The 27,302-nt window shown below is 35.2% G+C and overlaps 1 protein-coding gene across 4 annotated transcripts in view; it reads right to left on the bottom strand.

The window, feature by feature from the left end:
• Positions 1-27,302, bottom strand: part of CBLB (Cbl proto-oncogene B) — a 215,818-nt gene that overhangs the window by 34,747 nt on the left and 153,769 nt on the right. For all 4 annotated transcript variants that reach the window (XM_067739005.1, XM_067739009.1, XM_067739006.1 and 1 more), the window contains exons 11-14: positions 25,897-26,082; positions 23,990-24,355; positions 15,905-15,999; positions 2,696-2,842 (exon numbers count right to left, since the gene is read on the bottom strand). In XM_067739005.1, coding sequence (XP_067595106.1) covers positions 2,696-2,842; positions 15,905-15,999; positions 23,990-24,355; positions 25,897-26,082 — 794 coding nt within the window. The remainder of the gene's footprint in view (positions 1-2,695; positions 2,843-15,904; positions 16,000-23,989; positions 24,356-25,896; positions 26,083-27,302) is intronic.

Here is a 27,302-nt window from a genome sequence, read left to right as displayed (position 1 = left end):
CCACTGCCATGAACAAAACTGGCACTTCTGACAACTGTAGAGAAATGACTTTAGCAAAGGCCTTGGGTACACAACAAATATTTTAATCTGGGTGTCCGTAAAAGGATAATACTAAAAAAAGTGGGTTTTTTTTTTTTTTTTTTTTTTTTTTGCGGTACGCGGGCCTCTCACTGTTGTGGCCTCTCCCGTTGAGGAGCACAGGCTCCGGACGCGCAGGCTCAGCGGCCATGGCTCACGGGCCCAGCCACTCGGCGGCATGTGGGATTTTCCCAGACCGGGGCACGAACCCGCGTCCCCTGCATCGGCAGGTGGACTCTCAACCACTGCGCCACCAGGGAAGCCCTAAAAAAAGTGTTTTTATTGTTGGTATTAATGCTTTCGAATCATACTATGAATGTAATGCACAAATCCGGGGCACAGGAAGAGAAGGCACGGAGCGTATTTTGTCTTCAGAATATAGCTGTGTAGCAACTGACTATCTGCTCACCAAGTTACTGTGCTCACAAAGAGCTATAGAAGGCAGAGTTTATATTTTACTTTCCCCTGATTTACTCTGAATTCTTGGGGCAAAGTAAAAGTACATACATAATGGAGGAGATACTGGACATTTGAATAGTTATTGCAAAGTGCTTCATCTGAAATTCATTTCCATTCTCTCTGGTGGCCACATCTCTTTAAGGGGCCAGAGATGGTTCATTTAAAAATAGTTATCATGTATTGAATTTTCATAGTAATGATGGATTTTTACTGAAATGGAATTATTCATCTAGGAATAATATGGTTTATGAATCTATGAATAATATGGTTTAACTTTTTCCATATACTGACAATTTAGTTCTCCTGATGTTCCAAAGAGAGGAAAAACACAGAAGGAAAGGATGTGTCTAAGTTTAAAGAGTGCTTTGTAGAGGACCTAAGAAGATACTTCATCCATTGACTTTCAAGAACAAATTAGAAGATTCACTCCAATTAAGATTAGGGATTATCAACATTTATTACTTCTCTGTAACTGTAGAAAGATGGTAATGGTGGTCATAAATCAAATTTATTTTCAGGATTTGGGAGGCCTGCCACCAAAAATCTCATCCAGTATGATGTGACAGTTAAAATTTAAAGTATTAAAATTATACCACTCGCTTATCCAGTGGTGAAAAACAATGAGAGCCCAAGGAGACCAAAAAAGCTCATCTTATTTCAGTTTTTTAAAATTACTACACATTTGTAAGAGCCAAGGGAACTGAAAATTGTAAGAATTTATACTTGATGTAAAGGAATAACTTTTTTCTCTAATAACAATAGTAGGCATTTGGTTCTTCTAACGTAACAAATTATTATCTCTCAGTTATTTCTCTGTCTTCTCAATGTTACCAACAAATGTCCTAAAGACCAGCAATCAGCAAAGAAAGGTTTGGTTCTTGCTTTGAAATATGAAGCCCTGGACAGCAAAGTGTTAATAACCATGGTTAATAATTCTGCATACTGTTGATAATTCTAATCTTGTAACTCACTAAGGCAGATCTCTGGTTTAAATGGAGTTTTGCTTCTCTTTTCCAAGTACTGCAATACAATACTTGAAGAAAGGCATTAAAACATTTTTTTAGACTTTTCATCTGAAAAGAAAGGAACACTCCACTCATAAAATGCTTTCTGTTGATTGACTTGACCTCAAAAGGAAATGGCACACTAAGTAAAGATGACATAGATGACTGAAGTGTTAAATAGCTCTCCTATTCCTCAGTCAGTAAAGAGATACTGAAAGGCAAGAAGGCTGGGCCACCAGCAGTAGCTGAGCCCTCTTCTGTATGTGCCAAGCAGAGCTCCAGGGATGTAATTAGACAAAGAAAACTGGAGCTCAGAAAATAAGTCTGAAACTGAGATTTGACTTACTGAGTACTTCATATATGTCAATTAGATTTAAAAAAACAAAAATAATATTAGATTATGATTTACTAATTCAATTATATAAACACAGAATTGTCCTTCTACTTAAAGACAAACTAATGTTTCAATACACAACACCCATTTTCAATAACTCCTATACCTCCATGGGTCTGCCACTTCAGAGACCAAGGATGTCTCCATAACAGTGAGAATAAACAACTGACAAGAAGAAAACAGAACACAATTCCTCACATTCTTGTTTGATCCAAGGAAAAGTAAAATAGTACCTGATAAAAATAGCTAAGGGAAATATTTTTTTTCAATTCTTCGAGATCTGAAAATCAATATAGATTATACTAGTCCTTACTTCATGAAGAACAATTCTAAGGAAGGTTGGTATAATACCTTATTTTCTAAGCACTAATTTTTCTTCATGAGCTATGTGCTTAGAACTGATAAAATGCATTGAAAATAGCTTACTGAAAATTCATGAATTAATCACCACTATATGTAACCTACAGCAAAGTTTTACTAAGGTACAATTTGTTTTTTGGGGAGAGGGGCAACAAATTATTCCATTAGACTTACCAGTCAACTAATTTAGTCAAAGGACTTCCTAGTTAATAGAAATCTACATCTTTTCATTTTCTCTGAAAGGCCATGGAGAAAAATAGTATTATAGGTAGAGGAGGCTTTGAGCAAGAAATCAAGGGTTTTTATTAAACAGATGTGATTCAGTTGTTTAAAAACAAATGCCATAAGTGATAATGCTTACTGCAGACGTGAGGTGATGATAAATGGCCCATATTCTTACCTAGGAGGAGGTTTTACATTATGACAATGAGATGGTTGTGAATTCAGGGAAACAGGATGGGATGAAGGAATCTTGTATTCATCGTCATCTTCCTCTACTGGGTCTCTTGTTTTCTCTGAAAGGGAATTTGCTAATGGACCAGTACACCTACCAGAGGGAAAAAAAAAAAATCCAGTCTAGTTTTAGCATAATAATTCAGGACAGGCAAGTCTGATGTGACATATTCAAATCAAAGAAACTACTTTGTCACTTGTGTTCATTTTTCAATTACAGGGTAACATCAGAAGGGCTGTTCTTATACTAAATACAAATTAAAAGGACTTTTAAAACTCTTGATGAAATAAGAGTTTTCATACTTATAATTTTAAAATGGCACAATAAGAGAAGCTAGTAACCTGTCAAATAAAATAAAAAGGTCCTGGAGTTGTAAGTGAATGCATAAAATTATTTACACCAAAGCTATCAAAATATTAACATTTTGTTCCTATTTAACTTAAATTGGTAAATTAAGATGATACATATGCAAGGTTATTTTATATATTAATGAAGTATTTATAGAAAGTTCAACTGTCTCTTATGAATATAACTTATAGTTGAAAAAATCCAGTTAAGTGAAACAATTCTTTCTCCTGTGAAGTTACAATTCAGATAGTTGTTGTTGGGACAAAAATTAACAAAGATCTAAAAATGACTGGAACAATCAGAAGTAGATAATAAGAGAACTTTATAAGTCTTTAAGGTAGAGGCCATTATTTTTATGGCTTAAATTCCCTGGCTAAGTAAAAAAGAATGCAAATATGTAAAACAATTACCGAATATCAAAAGAAATTCCCAAGCATTTTACTCATCCATTGAGTAAACAGACAAAGCCAATTAATAACAAAACGACAAAAACGTACTTTTTTTTTTAACAGTTGTTGCTAATGGAGTTTATCCTAAGCTGATGCCACTGAGAAACACCAAAGTAGAAACACACAAACCTACCCTAACCAACTTTAGGACAACCAACCTGTTTGCAGGACACTGGAGGTACATATGGATCCAAACCTTTTTTTAAATCATGAACCTCAAGACAAATCTGTTTCGTTAATTTTTTTTTTTTTTTTTTAATATTTGTGACTGCAATTTTGAAGCACCTTCTGTAGAGGGAGCAAGAGGCCTTTGGTATATGAACCATCAAGACTGAAAAAACTTTTTCATTTTTATTTCTCCTAACTAGTTCGAATGAAAAGAACTTTAAGGGCTTTTCTCTGTGCCCACTGCAAGAAGACATTTTGAAAAACCTAAAGGTTTTCAAATTTCAACTATATATCTGAGTCTCTAGGAAGTTCAGAGATGAAAGAAAAAATCTCTCCTAAGATTTTTCAAGTGTGTTTTTATCTGTCTTTGAAGACTTTTTTCAATACCGATTTTTGAATTCTTGTTTGTTTGAATGACCTTGGAATTCAAATGACAGTTTATGGTGAAATGAAAGCACAACGATACAGTGACAGGAAGTCCACTGTCACCACCCAGAGCACAAGCTAATAACCTTATTAATAACTTAAGGGTTACACCTACCATGGTGTAACCTTGGAAGATGTACATCCCAAATGAAGGCCAGTGAGTACACGGACTGCAAAATGGTGATTTGATGGGAATTACAGCAGGGATTTCAAACATTACCTTTTCATAAATTCTTATAAACATGGATATAAATTTAGCTAACTCAAGGGCCAGAGTGGGTTCTGTTAGCAAAAGAAATGAGAAAAATACACATCCTTTCTATGTCCTACTATATTGTCATGTACAAGGAATTTTTTTTCCTTTGCAATTTAAGCATATACTGTATAAAAGAAAAAGACTTACTGACCAAATATTCAACAACCACATCAATGTCAGGAATGTTCTATCTGCCTGTTGCAGCTTAGTTCCAAAGATGTAAGAGTTTTCAAAGAAGCACTGCACTATGACACAAGAATGGGTGATTTGTGAAACCACATTTGTTCTGGCTGATTCTATATTTTATCTTCAATGATAAAGAATTTAATCAGGGTAGCTTCCCCCTACTCCTTAGCTTTGCTGCAAATCAACAGATGGAGTATCCTGAAGAAAATGAAAAGCAAAGCTTATCTAATATTTTATGGAATTATAGGGGCTTACTGCTAAAACTTACTAGTCGCAGGTAATTAGCTTAAATGGATTTTAGTGAATTATACTAGAAGTGAAGAAAGGCTTCGAGTGGCATTTGTTGCCTATCTAAATCTGAAAAAAAAAAAGCCTAGATATCTTATCACCATTTTAATACAGTTCTAAAGAGTCATATTTTATCTTATTATATTTTAAAGCAAACTTTTTATATTAGTATAATATTCTAGTTAAAAATAAGCCAATTTATAAGAATCTCATTCCAGTGCACTTTATTCAATATTATATAAATTTTTATACAAAATTGATCTTATTCAATTCTGAAGGGAAAAATAAAAGCAATTTCTATCACGTAAAAAAGGGAATGTAAACTATGAACTTCGGGTGGTTATGTATAAATGTAGGTTCATCATTTTTAACAAATGTACCACTATGGTGGAGGATGGTGAAAATGAGGAAAGCTAGGCATGTGTGGGAGCCAGGGGTATATGGGAAATATCTGTACCTTCTCCTCAATATTGCTATGAATCTAAAATGGCTCTAAAAAAAAAGTCTTAATAAAAAAATAATAAGGAAGGTACAAATAGATGAAGAATTTGTATATAAAATAGCAAAAGGGAAAACTCAATTTATGTAAATAATTACATTATTTGTAATTACATGCGGGATTTTTTTTTCCCCTTCACAAACTCATTCAAAAAGTAGGTTCAGTTTTACTTGCAACTAGATAAGTGGTAAAAACAGAGAATTTTCATTAGCAATCATGTATGTTTACTTTTGGTAGTGGAGAAAATATCTCACGGGACACAGGAAAATGTTCAGTCATTGATTTAGCTCATGGGAAATTTTCAGGATACCAGAGGAATAAAATAGATCAATTTTATTTGGCTGGTTCCACGTTAAAACTGCCAAGTAAACCATCCCACCATTTACACCAGTACTTCATTCCCTTTATATTATCATCAGACATTCACAGAGTGTTCTGCACTGCGGCTGTCATTCCTGAATGAATACACTGGTAATGCACAAGGACACATAGTCTTAAAGATACACAGCCATCCTCCCCACAGCCTTCGCCTCTTGTTAAATTCAATGTGTGTTATTTAAACTTTAATGAGGAATACATCCACTATCTGCATGTGCACACTTGAAACAAACCAAGAATATATTTTCTAATGCTCTTCTTAGTTAGTGATTTTTGCATTTTGAAGATGAAGGCTCACAGATACAATCCTCTACAGCCTTCTACATTCCTGGTGTGAGAGGCATATCAGAGGGGTGACCTTCTGCATATCCCACTGGCTTTTCCTACATAACATACCTCAAACATTACCCTTACCAAGTACTTTTCTTTCCTTCATTTGAGCAATTCCTGATACCTTGATTAGTTCAACTTTTCCAGAAATAAAGCAAAGTAGAAATATCCATCTTTACTGTCTATAGATGAACCTCCTGTGACATCCCAGAAAACAGTAATTTTCTTTGAACTTTAATCTTTTATATGTATTTGGTAAGTGTTCATACATTGACATTGTGTTTTCTATATATTCATCTATGTCTTTCTTCTATTTCTGTCTAACTGCAAAATGCTTAAGGGCAGACCCTGAGTCAACCAAGGCCTGGCATGGTGTGTGTCCCACGGAGCACTCACAGCTTTTAGACAAAAAGAACAAGAGGCTATTAGAGAAATACATGACCAAACTGATACGGGAAAGAAAATCATTTTTAGGATACTTTCATAATGTAGAAAAATATTTAAAATATATTATGTTGCTTGCCTTCTACATGTAAAATCTTATTTAATAATCTCTGAAAGCAAGGCTTTGAAAAATATCTTTTATTAAAACTGAATCTTCAGAGCCTGCCATATACATTAGTCCATATTTCTTGTACTAACTATCCTAACGGGCAAAACACCCAACTTCGAGAAATCATAGCCCAGAGAAGTGGTAACAAAATCTAGCTGTATTTGAAATGAGGATTGCCCGTGTGCCACCTGTAAGCCATTTCCCCAGCATCTCAAGAGTGGGTTTTATAAATATACATACTAATTTTGAGGATTCTTTCATGACATCCAGAAGAATCAGTGTGGTATATTATTAGGCTGAATATAAGCTTTAATTTTAAGTTTTCACTTATAGTTTAAGTATAGTTTATACTTTAAGTATAGTTTTCACTGACTTGTTTTTAAGCTGGAGAAATAAATTTGAGGTTAATTTTTAAGTTAACTTATTCAAGGGCAATATTCATTTCTAACACTTTTAGGGGACTGCTTTAGAAATCAAAAAGATAGATGTTGAGGAAACTTTTTTTTTGAGAATCTAATTTTCTACATGTTGAACATTAAAGACTTCACAGTGATATTAAATGTGGCAGTACTTATAATCGCCAATAACTGGACACAACCCAAATGTCCCTTAGCAGAGGGATGGATAAACAAACCATAGTGTGTTTTACAATGGAATACATATTCTGAGCAATAAAAAAGGAACAAACTATTGATACTCTTGACAACCTGGATGAATCTCAAATTCATTGTGCTAATAGAAAGAACCCAAACTCAAAAGGCTCTATACTATATGATTCTATTTATATGACCTTTGGGAAAAAGCAAAATTATATAACACAAATCAGATTGATAATTTCCAAGGGTTTAGGGTAAAGTTGACACAGGCCTGGGGGGTGTTTTTGGAGTAAAGGAACTGTTTTCTATCTTGACAGTGGTAGTGAATACATGACTGTGCGTTTACCAAAACTCATAAAACTGTACGTTAATAAAGCAGGGTGAATTTTACTATATGAAAATTATGCTTTAATTTAACAACTGGAAAATTTTCATTTTAAGGTTGAAAATTCATTTTAACTCATTTAAGATACTGCAGATTAGCATCTTTCACAAACAAATATGCTTAATATCCCTAGTGGCCTTCAAATAACTTATCTAATTCTATTTGAGCCTACAGAGAAATGTGGACAGAAACAAGGAATGCTTGAATATGGTGGAATATGTCAAGATGCTCTCACTTAATGTGAAAATAGAATCTCATTCTAACCCTATGCATTTTCGATGAACAGATCAATATGTTCATGGAGAAGTGGAGAATATATAGCAAATTATGCCTCTATGGGACAAAAAAGAGACAGTATAAGGAACATAATTTAGATTGCATATTTAAATAGAATCCAATGGCTCACAATTCTGTGTAAGGCTACCTAATTATTTGTGATCATAAATCAGTTGTATGGTAAATTACAAGTAACAGATTTGTCAGACTACTGGGATTAGTGTTAATATCAGTATTCATCTTAGATTTTAGTCAGAGAAAATGAAAGATTAGTGGAATTAGTTGCATTCCCACACCCAGATTATAGCCATCCGCCAAATGCCATTTTCCCACAAATGATGAGAGAGGGATTCTATCTGAATTTAGAAATTATAATAAAATAAAAAGGAGAAAAATAATACCCATAGTATTTATTTTGTACCCTTGCCACACACTATTTCTCTTTCTGTTGAGACTAGTTTAAAATGATATGCTTGCAGCCCTCAATTCTTGTCATCAGTGTGTCAACAAGCAGGTTCTAGGGATTTACCACAAGACATTAGAAAACCTACGTTAGGATGGTCAAGCTGCTTCATGGGAGATTTGAACAAAACTTATAAATCAATAAGAATATGCAGAAAAAATAAAGTCTGAGTTTCAAATACTGAGTCACATCAATAGGTCAAAACCAAATGCACAAACATTTCTACACGATACACAATGAGAGAAGAATGCCATAGTGATCATAATGAATAAATTGAAAAGATGGACCCATCCCACACTATCCCATACACATCATGTCAACTGTAACTTACAAAGGACTGCCATCTTCAATATTAGTTCACCTTTCTATCTACCCAAGGTAAAACAAGTAAAACTAGTGCAACATCTTGACAAATCTTGAAAATATTTTAAGGTATTTGAATGAAAGCTGGTTCAAAAATTAACAAAAGAGCATCACTGTTCATTCACTAGGGTTAAGAAAAGAGTAGCTCTTAATTACAGCTTGATCTTCCATTTAAAGTTCTCTACCATATTTTCTTTAAATCAATGAAATTAATTTATCATTGAACATAAACAGGATTAATGTAAAACTGAAGTGTGTATTGTCTATACAAACCCTCAGGTGAACAATAACAGAACATGTTACCCTGCTCTTTTGCCATTAAGCATAAACAATGAAGCCCGGTATGCACAGTATATAAGATGAAAATTTTCCATCAAGCTTCTTTCTCTTAAGTTTTTAAAAATTACAATGTGATGTTTGCTTTAATAGCTCCTGTGGCATACTGCTTTTATCTCTTCTTTCTGTTTTTCACTCCCCAGTCAAAAACAAAGCAAAACAAAACAAAACTTCCTTTCTCCCATGAATTTGACCACCATTTCAGTCAAACTGGTCTAGTTTTGTCTTTTGCACTTTTCTATCTACAGACCATTTTGGCCACTATTTATTTAAAAACAACCACTCTCACATACACGCGGGCACAGATGCTGATGCTGTTTGGTGGTGTGGACCTCTTAGATCACTCACTGGAAGGTGGCAGTAGTTGAGGCTGCATTCACAAATCCACATTTCTAGTTTGTTTTAGATTATGATAATAGATAACGTTTATTATAATTTTTACCACACAGAAATGTTCTAAATACGTTTTCTACAATATCAACATTTCAGGGGTAAATGATATAGTTTTATAAGGTGATATTTTCATATATAAGTTCCTATATTAGAAAAAAACTTCTAGGATTACACTTATATGTCTAAGAGTATAACAAATCTAATTAAATTTGGGCACTGGTCATGTAGAAATCATTTTATCAGCTTTAGATAGTACCTACTGAAGTATTTACTTGAATATAATATAAAGGTGAAAGCTTAGATGGTATGTCCGACTGTCCGCTCAACATCACTATTCGGATGTGTGTGTAATCGGCACCGAAACCCAACAGATCCTTAAGTCTTAATTTTGCCACCCCTGCCCCCTTCCCACCCCTGCCCTTCTCCAACTTCCCTCCCTCTGGTAAATGGCACCAACCCATTCACCCAGGTTCGTTAAGCAAAAACCTATATAAAAATCAATCATCCCTATTTATTGTACCTCACAGACATCTGATTTATTAACAGGTACTGTTGGATCAAAATACAACCCAAAGTGGACTGTGTAACTCCATCACCATCACCCCAAAGCCCTGACCATCTCTTACTGGTTCACCACATCAGACGACTATACTCTCCATTGGTCTCACTTCAGCTGTCCTAAAGACAATTCATGTAGCAGCCAGTGACCCTCTTTAAAAACACAAACCAGCATCATGTCATCATGTTGATCAAAACCTTCAGTGGCTCCTAAAACTAACCAAACCAAAGTTCTTATCATGGCCTTAAAGGCAATATATGATTTAGCTCCTATATACCTTATTCAACCCCAGCCCTACTGTCCCTCTAGCTGTTCTCCAGATAAGCCAAAGGGATTCACTTGCCTCACTGTCTAGCTTTTATGCTCTTCACCTAGGCAGTCTCATGGCTTGCTCCCTTCTTTCAAGTTTCTGTTCAATATTACCTTTCCTAATGACCTCATCTGAAGTATAAACCTCCCTATCACTGAGTATCCCTTTCCCTGCTTTACTTTTCCTTCTAGCACTTACCACTACCTGACAATATACTATGGTTATTTGTTTACTTGCTGTTCTCCTTAACTAGAGCACAAATTCCAATGAGGATGGGATTTTATCTTGTTCACTCTGACTCTCCAGTCAGTACGCAACTGAATGAAAACAGGATAGTTAGGCAAAACCTGGATACTCTATTCACTGAGCTTAAACTATTAGCACCTTATCTGTTTAGAAAAAATCTATAACAACGATCAACACCACCACCTCCAACAACAAAACACTCTTTTTACAAAAATATTAAGTAATATTGATTCACATGTATTTGAAAGTTTAAGATTAATATGTCAAAAGTACAAAAGGTCCATTTCTAAAAGACAAGGAACAAGAAAAATATTCTTCTAAAAAATGACATTCCTCTGCATTCCAGAACATTATCTTACCTGAAGTAATTATTCCATTATTAGAGTAATTCCTTTGCTTATTGGCCAACATCTTGTGTTAAGTAAAGTAAGTATTTTTAACTGTTTCAGGTTTCATTTAATTTTGAAAAATCAAATTATTTCAAGATAAAAATAATTTAGTGAAAATTGACACTACAATAAAAATAATCCACATAGATTTTTTCATTCTTCCCCTAAAAAAATTATGATTACCCATATTTCAAGCTTTTAAGAATTTATATTTATAGCTAAGTGTCAATCATCTTAAGTAGAAACCATTTAGGAAAAAAAATAAGTAAACCTATATGCACTAGTACAGTTTCAGCTTACTTTTATGACAGAATATGCTTTCAAAATAAATTCTATATTCTTCTAGGTCTCCAGATAAATTACACAATAAAAGTCATATAATTGCAGTCATACTGTTTTACAAGAAAGAAAACACTATCAGAGAGTAGCCTCTTCCACCAATTTAATGGGAATCAGAGTAACATCAAATAATTTAACAATTATACTTCAGTAAATATTAATAACAACACAGTATAGCTTTAAAGGTAAATATTAGCTTTGACATTACTGAATTCAACACTGGGGCTCTCAACATTTGTGAGAACTATCAAAGTCTATGATGGGTAGCAATCTGTTATTTTGCTTTGGCCTAATTTTGAAACATGTACTAAGACGCTGACACGGAAACAATACACTTGAACGTCCAACATCCCTATTTCCCTGAGTGACATTTTGCTAAGACCTGTATTCTATGCCTCTCCAGAGCTGAAGATCTATTCTCATTGTACTCTGGTTATACACTCTAATGAAGGTGAAGTAGACAAAACAAAAAAACAAACAAAAAACCCAGAGCAGTAATCCAAGTTATACTGGCTTCAAAAATGGGATGCAACCAACCAATTATAAATGAGCATTCAAGTTGCCAAGTATTCATATGTAATTAATACTACAAATGAGTACCCCTTAAAAAAACATTGCATGGAACCTAAAAGGTTGAAGCTCAAGAGAATTTTAGAGATCATTTAAGATAAACAGATCCCTTCATTTATCAGATGGAGAAAGTGAGGCCCAGAGAAGTTACCTTGTTCAAAGACAGACAAATATTAATACCGGAGTCATGTCTGGGACCAAGTCTGATTTTATTTTAATGGTCACTTCAGAATTCCATGCTGGTTCCATGATAAATATAGTACAGCATAAATGATTAAGAAAAATGCTTATTAAAATATTAAGTGACAAAGGAGAGCATGAAATTATCTCTACAATGTAATCTAAATCATGTAAAAAAAAAAAAAGGCTAAAAAGAAAAAAAAGTCAGAATGTTAAAACTCTGGGGAAAAACTGGACAGCTACATGTAAAAGAATGGAATCAGAACACTCCCTAACACCATGCACAAAAATAAACTCAAAATGGATTAGAGACCTAAATGTAAGACCAGACACTATAAAACTCTTGGAGGAAAACATAGGAAGAAAACTCTGACATAAGTCACAGCAAGATCTTTTTTGATCCACCTCCTAGAGTAATGGAAATAAAAACAAAAATAAACACATGGGACCTAATGAAACTTCAAAGCTTTTGCACAGCAAAGGAAACCATAAACAAGATGAAAAGACAACCCTCAGAATGGGAGAAAATATTTGCAAACGAATCAACGGACAAAGGATTAATCTCCAGAATATATAAACAGATCATGCATCTCAATATTAATAAAACAAACAACCCAATCCAAAAATGGGCAGAAGACCTAAACAGACATTTCTCCAAAGAAGACATACAGATGGCCAAGAAGCACATGAAAAGCTGCTCAACATCACTAATCATTAGAGAAATGCAAATCAAAACTACAATGAGGTATCAACTCACACCGGTTAGAATGGGCATCATCAGAAAATCTACAAACAACAAATGCTGGAGAGGGTGTGGAGAAAAGGGAACACTTTTGCACTGTTGGTGGGAATGTAAATTGATACAGCCGCTATGGAGAACAGTGTGGAGGTTCCTTAAAAAACTAAAAATAGAATTACCATATGATTCAGCAATCCCACTACTGGGCATATACCCAGAGAAAACCATAATTCAAAAAGACACATGCACCCCAACGTTTATTGCAGCACTATTTACAATAGCCAGGTCATGGAAGCAACCTAAATGCCCATCGACAGACGAATGGATAAAGATGATGTTGTACATATATACAATGGGATATTACTCAGCCATAAAAAGGAACGAAATTGGGTCATTTGTAGAGACGTGGACGGATCTAGAGACTGTCATACAGAGTGAAGTAAGTCAGAAAGAGAAAAACAAATATCGTATATTAACGCATGTATGTGGAACCTAGAAAAATGGTATAGATGAACTGGTTTGAAAGGGCGGAAATAGAGACACAGATGTAGAGAACAAACGTATGGACACCAAGGGTGGAAAGCCGCAGTGGGGGTGGGGATGGTGGTGTGCTGAATTGGGCGATTGGGATTGACATGTATACACTGATGTGTGTAAAATGGATGACTAAGAACCTGCTGTATAAAAAAATAAAATAAAATTCAAAAATTCAAGAAAAACAAAACAAAACAAAAACTCTGGGCATTGATATCTGGGGTACGTAAACGCTTATATTTATGTATTTGTTTAATTTTTTTCTTTTATATATTTTCCATATTTTCTACAATGAACAACTGCTACCTATATGTCAGAATAAAAAACAAAATGGAGAGATAAACATGCCATTAAAAGCCAGCACTTGTAATTTTAACTATGGTTAATTTGCAGCATGCAAAATAGAAAACTAATTTGCTGTTAAGGATGCATTGTTAAATTATTTCCCTGGTTAAGTAAAGCAACTGCATTGTTTGAGGGAAAATAATCAAGAGTAAATGGGGTGAAAGTATATCCAGGTACACATACAAACTGAAGTGTTAGAAAAATATCAATAGAAGGCATTTTACTATGAATTTGTTGTTCTTTATTTATAGAAAAACAAGCACTTAACACTAAATATAGATGAAGCAAATGGTGACCTCTGCCTTTTATCCCACTTGCCAATATGAATTTAATAAACAGAATGTAAAATTTTAATCTCTAATTAGCAAGATTTCATGTACTTCGTTTTTTGATGTTCTCTGAATTAGAGGTAATTGAGCTTAGATGTTTTAATCACATATACAAATATCCAGAGTTCATTTGTTGCTACAATATCATATGTTATTACTGATGTACAACCTACTACACAGAATATATATATTTGCTTCTAACTTCTATGTCTGCTACATATCTGCCAGCTCCAAGAAAAGTGGCCACTAAAGAATGGTCCAATGCGTAGTTTCCCACTGCCCCCTAAATGATGTCAAATTTCATACTCATGCTTTTTCTCATGCACATCCCTTCCCAATTGTGCCCATCCTCCATGACTCAGGAAATTTCTGTCTTCTCTATAAGACATCCTTGACTTACAAAGTCTATAATAGTCTATTCTCCAAGCTTATATAAAAACTAACAAGTTAGATGCATACAGTTTAGTGCATAATGTTCTCTTGTGATTTCATGTACGTTAACTTTATTTTAAAGTAGATGGTAAATATCTTGGGAGCTGGTATCTAGCTTATGATTCTTTTGCATCCAGTGACCAGCAGAGGAAGGAGTGAAGATGCTCTAAGACTTTCAGTTAGAAATGAGGACCTTAGCAGATGATAAAGTCAATCCACCAAGCGACCAAGTACTATCAGTATACTCATTAAACAGCAAACAGTAAGGTGTTGAGGGAGAAGCAGAGATTACGAGAAAAGGTTTTTGCCCTTAAAACCTTATAATCTTTTTAATGTGGAGAGGCACTTTAGTATTAGAAAACAGTAGAGCAAAGTACATAATTAAATGTGTAGAAAATAAACTCTAGGAGGAGGAATGAGAATCAGTCTTACTACCATCATTATGACTGAAGTCACAGAAGTTTTCATACAGAAATAGAGCCTGAGACATGGATCTTCAGAATAAAGATTCTGAAAACTTGGTGCACAGGAGGGAACAGCATGAAAGACTCATAAAACCAGGAAAAAAATCAAGACAAGATTAGAGGGCAAGCATTAGAATTCCTGAATGATATTTTAATTGGGTAAAATTCTGTGGATCTTACTGATATAGCAGAAGAGCACAGAATTAATTTAGAAGGAAAGAAAGAACAATGTTGGGCTTTGAGTAGGAAAGTGATCTGGGGAAAGCAGAATTTAAATTAAATCAGCTACCTGAATAAAATATACTGGAGGAAAGACAGGTAGCCTGATTTAATATAGAGTAGGGAAATGGCCATCAGGAGACTTGGTTTTATCCAGGTTTGATTTGGATAGACACCATCCCTTAACTGTCTGATATGCTTCTTGTGTCCCCATTTTTTCAAATGAGACACCTAGTTTAACTCATTTTTCTAGCTTTAAAATCCACTGATATTCCATTCTGAGATCATATCGTATGATCAGGTAGAAGGCTCTTTCAATTGTCCCGTTATAAGCCAGAACTAGGGCAATGGGGAAGATTAGCTGAATATGAAAAACTTTAAAAGAACAATCAACAGGACTTAGTGGCGGGATGGATTTGAGAGATGAGAAAACTGGAGGAACCAAAGATTATCTTATCACGTCAAACTGGGTAGTGGGATAAATGTGATACCTCTAAGGAAGAGACGTGAATTGGAAAGGAGAGCTCATTGTGCTACTTGAGCCTCTTCCTGGATGCAGGAAGACTTAGCTTTTTCTCTGTTGCTTTATGTGTAATCTCAGAGTGTAGGTAAGTCTCAAAAATGCTGTAGTTATCAGCAAAGAATCAGAAAGGATCTCGATTTCTGGTACTTTAGTTTAAAAATCCAGCTGGTTCATTTTTATTGATGCATATTCACCCCTGTACTTTCTGTACTAAGAACCTCAAAACTACTCTTTATAACAACTTTATGCATGGACAGTTGATCTCCAGATTCAGTAAAACTCACTTGATGCTGGGGAGAAGGGTGGCAGCTGGAGGGGGAGGAGAAAGCCGGGGAGGAACATCATATTCTTCACTTCCCAGGTGACCATTGGAAAAGACCTGAAAGGAAATCAAAGGGTTAGTTTAGAATTTAACTTCTGGAGGACCTTAAAACAGTAACAGTTCTTAGACAATCTATAATTTTGAAGAGAATATATAATTTCGGTTTATTTGAACAAGTGAAATACCATCTAATTTACTTAGGAGTTAGGAGCACCATCGTGATTATTTACCACCGCCCGAAAGTAGCACCATTTTTTATGTGAAAAAATAAAATACAACCTGATTCAACCTCTCTTATATTGAGAGGAGATGCTATAATTTCTATAAATCATATAGATAGCTAGGTAAATAGTAAAAGTCCCCAAACATGATCAGTTTTTATTGAAAAGCTAGCATTCTCTGTAAGGATTCAGTAAAGAAAAAAGCAGCACCGGTGCAATTCTTATTTCAATTCCTCCCAAATAAAAGTGTTCTAAATTATATCTCTCTGGGGTTAACAGAACATTTCTAAACTTCTTGATAAAACAATGCATGAGTATAATCAGAAACGCCTTTGTTCTTTGAAGGCCGAAGCTTTAGCACTACTGGTAACTAGAGACCTGGTCTGGCTTTCAGAGTGCAAGCAATTTTAAATATAATTTTTGGTGTGTGAACAACACAAACCAAGATTGTTACCTTGCTCATAAGGTACCATAGAGAGCCAGTGTTTACTCAGAATTCAGAAATTCTGGTTTCCAGATTACTCAGTTACATATGGGAACTGTCTAACAACTGCTCTTAACTAATCCAACAACTTGACATGAAAGCAACTTAAAAGAAAAAAAGAGTAACTTTGCAAAGACAGATTAAACATATTTTAAGACCTTTAATCATTAGGGTTTTATCATGAAGCTCTTTCCCAAACTCTTTACTAGTTCATATTTAAGAGGTGTAGGCTGGTTTGTGGCAAAAAGGATGTGATGTAACTTGAATAGTTCTAGGTAACCCAATCAATGACCTACCAATTCTTTTTTCACCCCTCAGTTCTAAAATGGTGTTGAAGCTTTAGATAAAGTGCAAAATGGAAAAGGCCATACCCTTCCCTAGCAACTTAAGAAAAGGAACATGTTTAAAGAATCCATTTGAAATATATCAATGTTTGCAATTTAAAGCTACAAAATATAAATTTTATAGCATTAAAGTATCACTCTAAAAAAAAGTCCTGTGCTATATATAGCTTTGATTCCTCATTAGATTCAATACACTAGAGATACACTATGACAAAAATATCTCTTTGGGTTTCTGACTATGGACCGAATAACAGAACAAGGCAGAGTTTTTTCGATTTTGCTAGAGAAAAGAAATGTCTCAGTAGGTATTATTATACAGTTCAATGAAAACCCCTAACATAAAAAAATCCCTTGTAACCAACAAATACATGTGTCAAATCACAAGTGCTCACTGTATAATGGGCATATAAAGTCATCCTTAATTTGAGTCCTGTGCAACTGTTGCCAGAATGGATACAATGTATGATTTCTGCAATCAAATCTCCTTGATGTTTCTGTCATAAACACATTTAAAATTCATTCTGGGAAATGTAATATGGATTTATATGCAATTATTTGTTTTAATAGGAGCAAGTATCTAATGCACTGTTGATACCTAGTAAAATTTCAGCAATTATAAAATAAAAGGGAGCTATGGGAATAACAATTTCTGTTGTATTAGTTCTACGTGAATCTTTTTCAGGACAAAGACTCTGATTTCCTCATTTTAGAGGACATTCCTTCAATGCTTTACACACAGTAGGGCTCAAATGAACATTGACTGCTGACTGACTTACATTACACTACATATGTGCATACATACATGTTTGTAAAGGACCTAAAAATGCAGGTACTAAAATGACGTTCATGTTTCTGTTCATCTAAAGCGACTGGATGACAAGATTTACGATTATTTCATTCTGAACTCCATGTTCCCACCTGCATCCGTTTCATTAGACAAAATCATTTTATCTAAAACTACTTTAGAGACTGCAGTAAGTCACAACTTTTTGAGCCAAAAATAAATATTTTATGTCCTCTGGAAATCTGCAAAGCCTTTTGCAAATAGGAGAAAACAGTAGTTCCTCAAATGTGTAGATTGATAGTATCAACTGAAGCAGTTCACACTGAAATCTCACTGATTCAGGCCTTCTTAAACTCTCAACTAAGGAAACATCTTTTTCTTCTGCCTTCCTAGTTCACTGTTGCAAATTTACCACAATTCCATCGGACATGCTACCAACTTAAATATTCTGATCCTATCATTCCTCTGCCAAAAAAGTTTTCAAAGCTCTTTTTTGTCTACCAAGTTAAAGATAACTTGGTATAGAATATGAGACACTCCACTCCGTAACTGCTTTCAGTTTATATTGCCATAGTTTTACCTACCATACTTACTCTCTCTGTATGCCCTAGAGTCTGTCCAAAATTGACTTCCTGCACTGTGCTTACCTTCCCACCTCCATGCTATTCCTTCCTGTCATGTCTACAACACCACCACCTACTGATTTTTTTTTTTTTTTTTTTTTTTTAGCGGTACGCGGGCCTCTCACTGTTGTGGCCTCTCCCGTTGTGGAGCACAGGCTCCGGACACGCAGGCTCAGCGGCCATGGCTCACGGGCCCAGCCGCTCCACGGCACGTGGGATCTTCCCGAACCGGGGCACGAACCCATGTCCCCTGCATCGGCAGGCGGACTCTCAACTGCTGCGCCACTAAGGAAGCCCTACCTACTGATCTTTTAATGTCTGCAGATCTGTCTTGCACGAAGCTTTCTTTATTCCTTCTTTTACCCTGCATCTCAGTTGGAATGTTTCTCCCCCTAGGGCATCCCACATTATATATTCTGGATGCTTCGCCTATGCCTCATCCCTTAATTATATACCTGTCTCATCCTCACTAGACTGTGCTTGATTCATTTTGTATTCGCCACAGTGTCTTGAACATCCTACTCGTTTAACTGAAAGAGGCTGAACGAATAAGAATACATTAAGGGGAATTTATACTACCTGTGGAAGAAGTATAATCTGAGTTATCACAAAATTTATTATAAACTCTAGGTTACTCTAGGTTACCCTGTATTAATATTTTTCACATGCCTCAAGATAACATTTCATCCTAATTTTTAAGTTTGAAATATCTTCCTATGATTCAGATATTGTCTAAAATTTAATGTTAAAGCATTTGGGACCCTTGAGATGTAGGGAAAACAAACACAACTGTGATAATCTTAGCACAATTAAGAAAAACCTTTTTAATTACAAAACCCCAAACAAAACCCCCTTCCCCCATCCCACACATGTAAGAGCACACATACACTACACCAAAAATATCACTGTAATTTATCCTTCAGAAACATTAGATTAAAAATGAAACCTGTGTACACAGAGGACTTGTTTTCTGAAAGACAGCACCTGAGATTCACAGATAAGTTTAAGTTCATTCTTATAAACATGTGCCTCTCCACCAAAATAGCAAAAGCCACAATCTCAAAAAGAGGAATCATTCTATGTATTTATCTAGCAACATCTTCAACAGATTATTGTACACAAGGTCATTTTAGAATAATGTCACTTGAAGTAACATAAGTCAGAGATCGTTTTTATCACATAGGAAACAGTAGCATTCTTAATCTTTTAAGAGGAACAAATAAAGATAGTTGGACACAGTGTTAGTATCTAGGTATAAGGAGATACATTTCAAGTCTCCAATGATATTTTAAAACATTTTCGTGCAATAAAATAATTAAAACAAACAAACCAACAACAATAACTAAATATCTAGCCAACAAAGTATTAAGTAAGGAACAGGTTTATAATGTGGCTAGAATCTGAGGGAATGGAAACAGTCCTATAGGAAAGAAATCTCTTACCAATAAAATAAAACAAGGTAAATAAACCTAACAACTCTTAGCTTTCAGGTTCATGTTAAAAAGTAAAGTATTAATTTAGTTAACTTGATTATGCTAGGTGGGAGGGAGAAGAGAAATGGGAGTAAATTAAAGTCACAGAATTCTTACACTTCATTTTAATTATGAATTAGAGGGCTTTTTTCCTTAGAGCTCTTTACAGTTAGCAAATAGAGTAATTAGAATTTAATTTATCCTTGCTTCCCTTACCATTTATCTAGGAAAGATGCAAATAAAAAGGGCAAATGGTTCTAATGGATGATGGGAACTGGCACACTGACATAGGACACACAACAAAGGGCAGCAAGTCCTCACTCTATAGAATGTTTAGTTTCATGAATTCCCCTTATGGTGTTACATATGTACACTTAATGTTAAACTTTTAGTACTCATCTAAGTTTTCTTATCTTTAAAATGGGCAGATGATATTTAATTTGAGATATTTCCTTTAATGAAAACTAGTCTGAACGATAGTTGTTACTCTTTGACACAGAAATGTATTTGCTTACATTTGGAGAGACTGACGGGTTATGTGAAGATAACACATCAGCCTCCAAGCATCTAAATCCCTATACCCTTTATTCGCATGATAACATTTTTAAAAAAAAATTTTTAAAGACTGCACACTAGGTATGGAGGGTGAGAATATATTGTAACACTTACCATTTTCATTAATATACAAGTCTTTTTAAATCAAATTCATTTCCCCTCCTTCTTCAACCCTTCTCCCTTGTTTCCCTCTTATTGTGAATATGTGATCTATCTATAGAAAATGACTACTTCTCTAAAAGTAAAAAATCCTATTTTAAACAAGAAAGTTACATTTTACCTTTGGCTGAAGGTGAGTGCTGGAAAAATACATTAAAAAAACTGTCTACACTCCTAGTGTACCATAGACATCTTCTTCCTCCAAGTCCTTTCCTGCCCTACCCCTGCCCACCTCCAACCCCAGCATGCATATACTCTTTCCCCCTCTGTCATCAACCTAACTGTAATAACTCAGCAACCCAGTTATTGAGTGTTTGCTGAGAATTCATTAGCCACTATGCTGAATAAAAGCAGAGAGGAAGGGGAGAAAGAGATAATGATTTTGGTTTTAAATTAAAAAAAAATAAGGACAACTATTTTAAATGAAAATGAACTGTTACAACTTATACTAAGACTCCACATCTAGTTTGGTTTTATTCCATAACCAAGGGATATGGGGGCTTAGATATTTGGAGGGTAACTATTCTCCTAGAAAGTAGGTCCTATTATTATTTCATTTCATAAAGTAAGGGAAATAAGTGGAATTGGGGGCATAGATGTAGTAAGTTGCTTGCATCCACAAAGCCAGTGAATTCTAGAGCAGGAAGTAAAACTCAGGTCTGATTCCAGAGCCTGGTGGATCTATGTTGATCAGATTTTTAGTTTTGTTAAAATGCAGCTATCAGGTTTGCCTTATCATTTTTACTTCTGCCTAAAGGAGTTGAACAGTTCCTCTTCTATAAAAACATTTTGTTAAATTTGAAAGGGGAGAGAACATTGGGATTCTGGTTATCCTGAACACTAGGAGAGTCTTGTATGTAGAAAGTGCTTACAAATACGTAATTAAATCAATCTGGATTGAGGAACTACAGAGACGTAAGTTAAGAAACAAACTCCAGGGCTTCCCTGCTGGCGCAGTGGTTGAAAGTCCACCTGCCAATGCAGGGGACACGGGTTCGTGCCCCGGTCGGGGAAGCTCCCACATGCCGCGGAGCGGCTGGGCCCGTGAGCCATGGCCGCTGAGCTTGCGCGTCCGGAGCCTGTGCTCCACAACGGGAGAGGCCACGACAGTGAGAGGCCCGCGTACCGCCAAAAAAAAAAAAAAAAAAGAAAGAAAGAAAGAAACTCCAACCCAGGATCATGCAGAGACTGAGAATTACAGGATCCTAGACGGATGCAGTTTTCCATCGGTTGAAGCTAGCCTCTAAGTCTCCCAACAGTGAAATAAGAGGAATTGGGCTTTTTCTACTTTATGTCAGTTGTGATATACCTTGTGGTCTACTGAAGTAGACCTTCAAAGATAATAAAAGAGGAGAATAAGGGGAGACATGGTCTGTTTTATAGCATTTAATACATTATGTATGAATCCTTCTTTATAATCTGCCTTAAAAGTCAAACAACTATACTGAAATGAGAAATATTAGATGTCTAATTTTGGTAAAAATGTTAATCTAGTTGTAACTTGAAATTAACTTTGAGAATATAATCATTGCAATGCTAATACACACAACATATGAGATTAGACCTTCATGAATTTTAATGAGCCTAACTTAGATAGAGTTAAACAAATTCAGCTTTCAATAAGACATAAATTTTGTACTTTACTCAATGTTCTCTGGGATATTAACATGTATCAATGATCAAGACATGAAAGTTCACATAGAAAACATGTAAAGGAATCTTTATAACTTAAATCACTACTAATACTAATAACTTATATTATAGTTAATATAATAAAATTTCATACCTATAACCTAAGAAATTATAACCCCAATTTAAAACAACCACCATCCATACAAAAATTAACAGCCTGTATTCTAGGGCTTAGAAGGGCAGGTTTATTTAGTGCTAAGACTGTATAACATATTATCTAAGAAGAACCCTGAAACAAGAGGTCTTCAGTGAATTGCCCAAGATAATTATTATATTTTAAGTATTTCTAAGTCCATTCAGGAAATAAATTGTAATATGTTGCTAAGATATAACCATTCATGTCGGAGCTCTTCTGAACACTCTCCTTAAGGCAAGTGTGATCATGTATGAATGAAAAGTAATAGAGACTAAAGGGAAGAAAAAATCACTGGAAAAAAAAAAGGCAGGTCCTTCTGATCAAGATGCTAAGTTGTAGAAACATACTTTTGAAGATAAGCTCTCCATTTTCAGAGAACATTATAAAAATGCTTTTATAAGTGCCTTCTCTTCCATTTACATCACCTTTGCATGACCTTGAAGAAAACCTTTACAGATCTTCATATTTATAATAGATGAAAGCCTGCAGGTACCAACAAGGCACTAACAAAGAGTTACGGCAAACCACCACGACTCTTCCCCTGTGTTTTGAATGCCTGAGTAGACAATTTTGACTCTTGCTATCCTGGCTACCCTAGAATATCACGAATAATTAAATCTTATACAGAGTTTTCCTTCACACATGTGCACGCATGTGTGTACACACATACAGGAATTTAGTACATTAGTCATTCTTCACAGTTCTTTGTTTCTTGATTAACTCACCAACTACAAACTATTATTTTGAAGGAATAGTCTACTCCCCTAAAATAACAACTTAAGATCAAGAGAGATGGGAACACTTAAATATTACAGTCTTCAAAAGAGGCAAAGCCTCCTTCAGCTGAAGGAAGATGGTGACGATCTGATCTGAGTCAAAAATATCGTGGACACAAATACCAGAAAACATTACAGAACAGCTCTGCCAGGGGCCCACTGAGGGTTCGAAACTCAATGATTTCTGCTGCTGCCTCTTAGGTTCCCTGTATGCTTAAATTCTTTTCTGTACATATAAATGACAGTGGTAATATCCTTCATGTTAGAACTCAACATGTGTGACACTCTTTCAGTTTTATAGAGAAAGACCTTGCTTTCCAACAATGAACTGGACCTGGTATTTTTATGTATGTGAGAAGTTCATTCTACCTGGCTGCCTAAGGTGTGCTGTCCCAGGCAACAATAACTCCAATGACTGATTGATGATATGCTATAACCATACAACTTTCTTTTCAAATTAGATAGAAGTAGGAGAGTTAAATAAAAAAAGACTGCTGATTCTCCCATTGACAACATTAATAGGAAAAAAATTTGCAGATGAAATAAGGGAAGGTGAACTAAATCTCTGGCAAATTGTCTGGTGTCTTCATATGAAAATTAAATCATTACTTAGAGCCTTCTTCCTGACTTCTGTTAGGTTCAAATTTTAATGAGCTTCTGATTATTTACAATTTGCAGATAATTAAAGACCTGCAGGGAAGTGTCACACTAGGCGAAAAAAACACCACTCAACCTTTTATACTACCTCTTATCAGAAGACTATAAGCAGATTATTTAGCTTCAGCTTTGAGTATTTCTTACCTTGGCTCCTTCTAAAGGCAAATCATGGCGTCTGTGTTTCCGCATAAGCACTGGGTCAGAGCCCATTCTACTGTGCCTTCCATTTACATTTGAACTCGCTGTGATTCCAGGCTTTGGAGAGGCATCCCCTAGGAGGCGACATCCCACTGACTGATTAGTCCCAAGCACATCCCGAGGACACCAGGCTTCCAGAGGCATCGGCTGGTCTCTGGAAGGCACACTTTCCATGTGAAGGAAGTGACGACTCAGTCTATTGTCAGGGGGGATTGGGGGAGGTCTCTCAGGTGGAGGAGGAGGAGGGTCTCTTAAGGGAGGTGGTGGTGCTGGGAGTGGTTTGTCTTGTTTTCTCACCATGCAAGGAGAAGACTAAAGAAACACAAGAGGAAAAACATTAAAAGAGGTTCCATGCACTGAAATGACTTCCAGACTAGTATACTATTGCTTTTGTTTTCTAAGTCATAGTAGGGCTTTATTAGATTCCTGTGCCATCGTTTAATGAGTTTATTTTATCACCAACTAATGAAAGTTTAAAATATTAATGAAAAACTCAAATATATTAAGATTTCTTTGTAGAAAATGAATACGTAAACTCAAATGTTAGGATTATAAGGACTACAGGGAAACGTAGCAGAATATCAAAATTATATGGTGATTTTGACTGGTTGACATTAAAATAATAATGTCATTAATTATTTTATTTGCACGTTTCTGCGATTTAGGAGAAACAGCAGAAACCATCAAAGTTGTTGTTGTTTTACTTTTTAAAAGAGCACCTTGATTTGTAATATCTTTGGAAGACTGAAAATGTTGGTTTTGTTATTTTTGTGTTCACCTCTATAATACAGAGCAAGTGACAAGGGGGAAATGTGCTCCGGTTCTTTAACAGTTATTACCAGAATAGTGAAAATTCGCAAATAATAGAGCAGCATTATTTACAGACCTTACTTGAGTTTTATGGATCTTAAAAAAAAAAAAATCAGTCTGATTCTTATGTGGAAATACGAAGGTATAAGCTCCTGAACTGAATCTATGTGACTTTCACAGTTTTTATTTTCATTTACATAGTTCATCTGATGAATGATTTGTCCTTTTATTGTTTGAAAATATTAGCAAAAAAATGTGTGTTTACATAATTCTGACTAAATAACATCCTAAAAAGTCTTAATATGATCTTAAAACCATGTTAATTATAATGTAGAAAAGTCTAATACCATTAAAATACTGTGCTTCCAAATAGTTTTAGACTGTAACACATATTACCGCATGGGATTAATATTTAAAATCTTATATTTAATAAAGCAAAATATTCCCTTTTCAAATTTGGAAAAAAATCTGCACAGAACTAAAACTGTGGGCTTAGATGTACAGATAGAATTATGTCTTTAATATTAAACAGTAATGCAATTAGTTTGCAAATACTGTAATTCTTTGTAATTAATTCCTTCAGGTGTAAAAGGTACATATAATTCCCTCTTCTGAGTCACCCTGAAACTTGGGTGATAATCTATCACATCTTAAGCCCTATGCAAATATACTCTCATAACATTTTTGTCAAGACACTATGAAAATGAGTGTAAAATATCATTTAATAAGAGCATGCAATTTATTTTAATACATGTAATGACCTTTTAAATCCATTTTACAGAATAACTATACTTACTCTGCTGTTTATTTTAGCAAATCAGGGGGCTGTTACAGACATGTGCCCTCTCTGAATAATTATGTAACTTTTATAGCAATAAAGCAAGGAATATGATAGTGGACTCACTATAAACAAAATGAGAGACCCATCAAAGTTGTTCATAAACAAGAGCATAAGAAATATGAGTAACGGAATTTTTAAAACCTGAGCAATCAATAATCATCACATAAAATTATTATCTATGTTTCTAATAAAATTGATTTACCTTTGGTGAACCAGTTGGGCTGCCACAGGGAGACCGAACTACGCCTTTCTGAATTAGATCCAGGCGAGGAGGCACTGGTGGCAGGCTTAAATGTGGGATCTGGAGAGGGTCTGGATGTGGCTTTCTTCGCTGTGCAAGGGGAGAGGATCCCGGTGATGTGACTGGGGAATTCTGCCTGTCAGTGCACTAGAATATAAAAAGAGAATGATGTTTATTTGAGGTGTAAAGTACATACCTTTCAGTTCTTAAGACATTTGGTTTTGAGAATGTATCTGCCATTGCACATCTGTTAAAATAAACTCACTTAGTTTACTCTGATTAATAGATGGAAGGAGCTCACATTGTCCCTCAAGAGCAATATTATGTAAAGAATAAGTGGATTAGTTTCTCCTACATATTGTAGAAAGGGTCTAGGAAAAAACCAGCAGAAGGGTAGTTTAAAAACAATCAAGGGCTTCCCTGGTGGCACAGTGGTTGAGAGTCCGCCTGCCGATGCAGGGGACAGGGGTTCGTGCCCCGGTCCGGGAGGATCCCACATGACGCAGAGCGGCTGGGCCCCTGAGCCATAGCCACTGAGCCTGCGTGTCCGGAGCCTGTGCTCCGCACGGGAGAGGCCACAACAGTGAGAGGCCCGCATACCGCAAAAACAACAACAAAAAACCAATCAAATGCAGGCATTCTTCTAGAAACCTGTCTACATTTTATGAGAAACATGCAATGCAGTAACGCACGTTGCTGTTGGTTATCTGTATTATAGAATTTTCTTAGGTCTCTGGGTTTATAGTACATTCTAGAACTTAGAAATCATTTTGTTCCATATAAAATACGTATCCAGTGCATAATCTACTTTCCTATAAACCAATTAAATCAGACAAGGAGTTTTAAAAATTTGTGTATTTAAAATAAACAGGTTTAAGACCAGATATTTTCCCCCAAGCCTTCACATGGAAAATAAATCCTCAAGTTAAATGTTCTTCTTTAAAAACAATTAAATCTAGGAAAGTCTGTACTTCTAAAACTCTGATAGATCTCTATGCTATTACAGGGTTTCCATGTTATCTGGTAGATAAAAGAGCACCAAAAAGCCATCAACAAGTACTTTGATTTGTACGTATGTGTGTAACCCTTTCTGTTTCAGAAGTGTGTGTGTGTGTGTGTGTGTGTGTGTGTGTGTGTGTGTTTGGCATAACCTGATTCCTATTTGATATAAAAGCCATCCTAATTAACCAGATAGCCTCACTAGGATAACAATATTCTGTTCTGAAATATCAAGCAGTTTCCTTCTCAAGGCTAAGTTACTACCTACCTTTTTGGAGACCTAGGCTTAATTTTTATACGTACTACATTAATCTAGCATGCTTTGATATTCATCTATTTCCTAGTGCTAGTATTTATAAGGAGCTTTA

The sequence above is a fragment of the Pseudorca crassidens genome, chromosome 5, assembly GCF_039906515.1.
Source record: "Pseudorca crassidens isolate mPseCra1 chromosome 5, mPseCra1.hap1, whole genome shotgun sequence".
In the NCBI taxonomy this organism is placed as follows: domain Eukaryota; kingdom Metazoa; phylum Chordata; class Mammalia; order Artiodactyla; family Delphinidae; genus Pseudorca; species Pseudorca crassidens.
The sequence above is the reverse complement of the archived record's forward strand: the minus strand, read 5'-3'. Positions and strand labels throughout refer to the sequence as shown.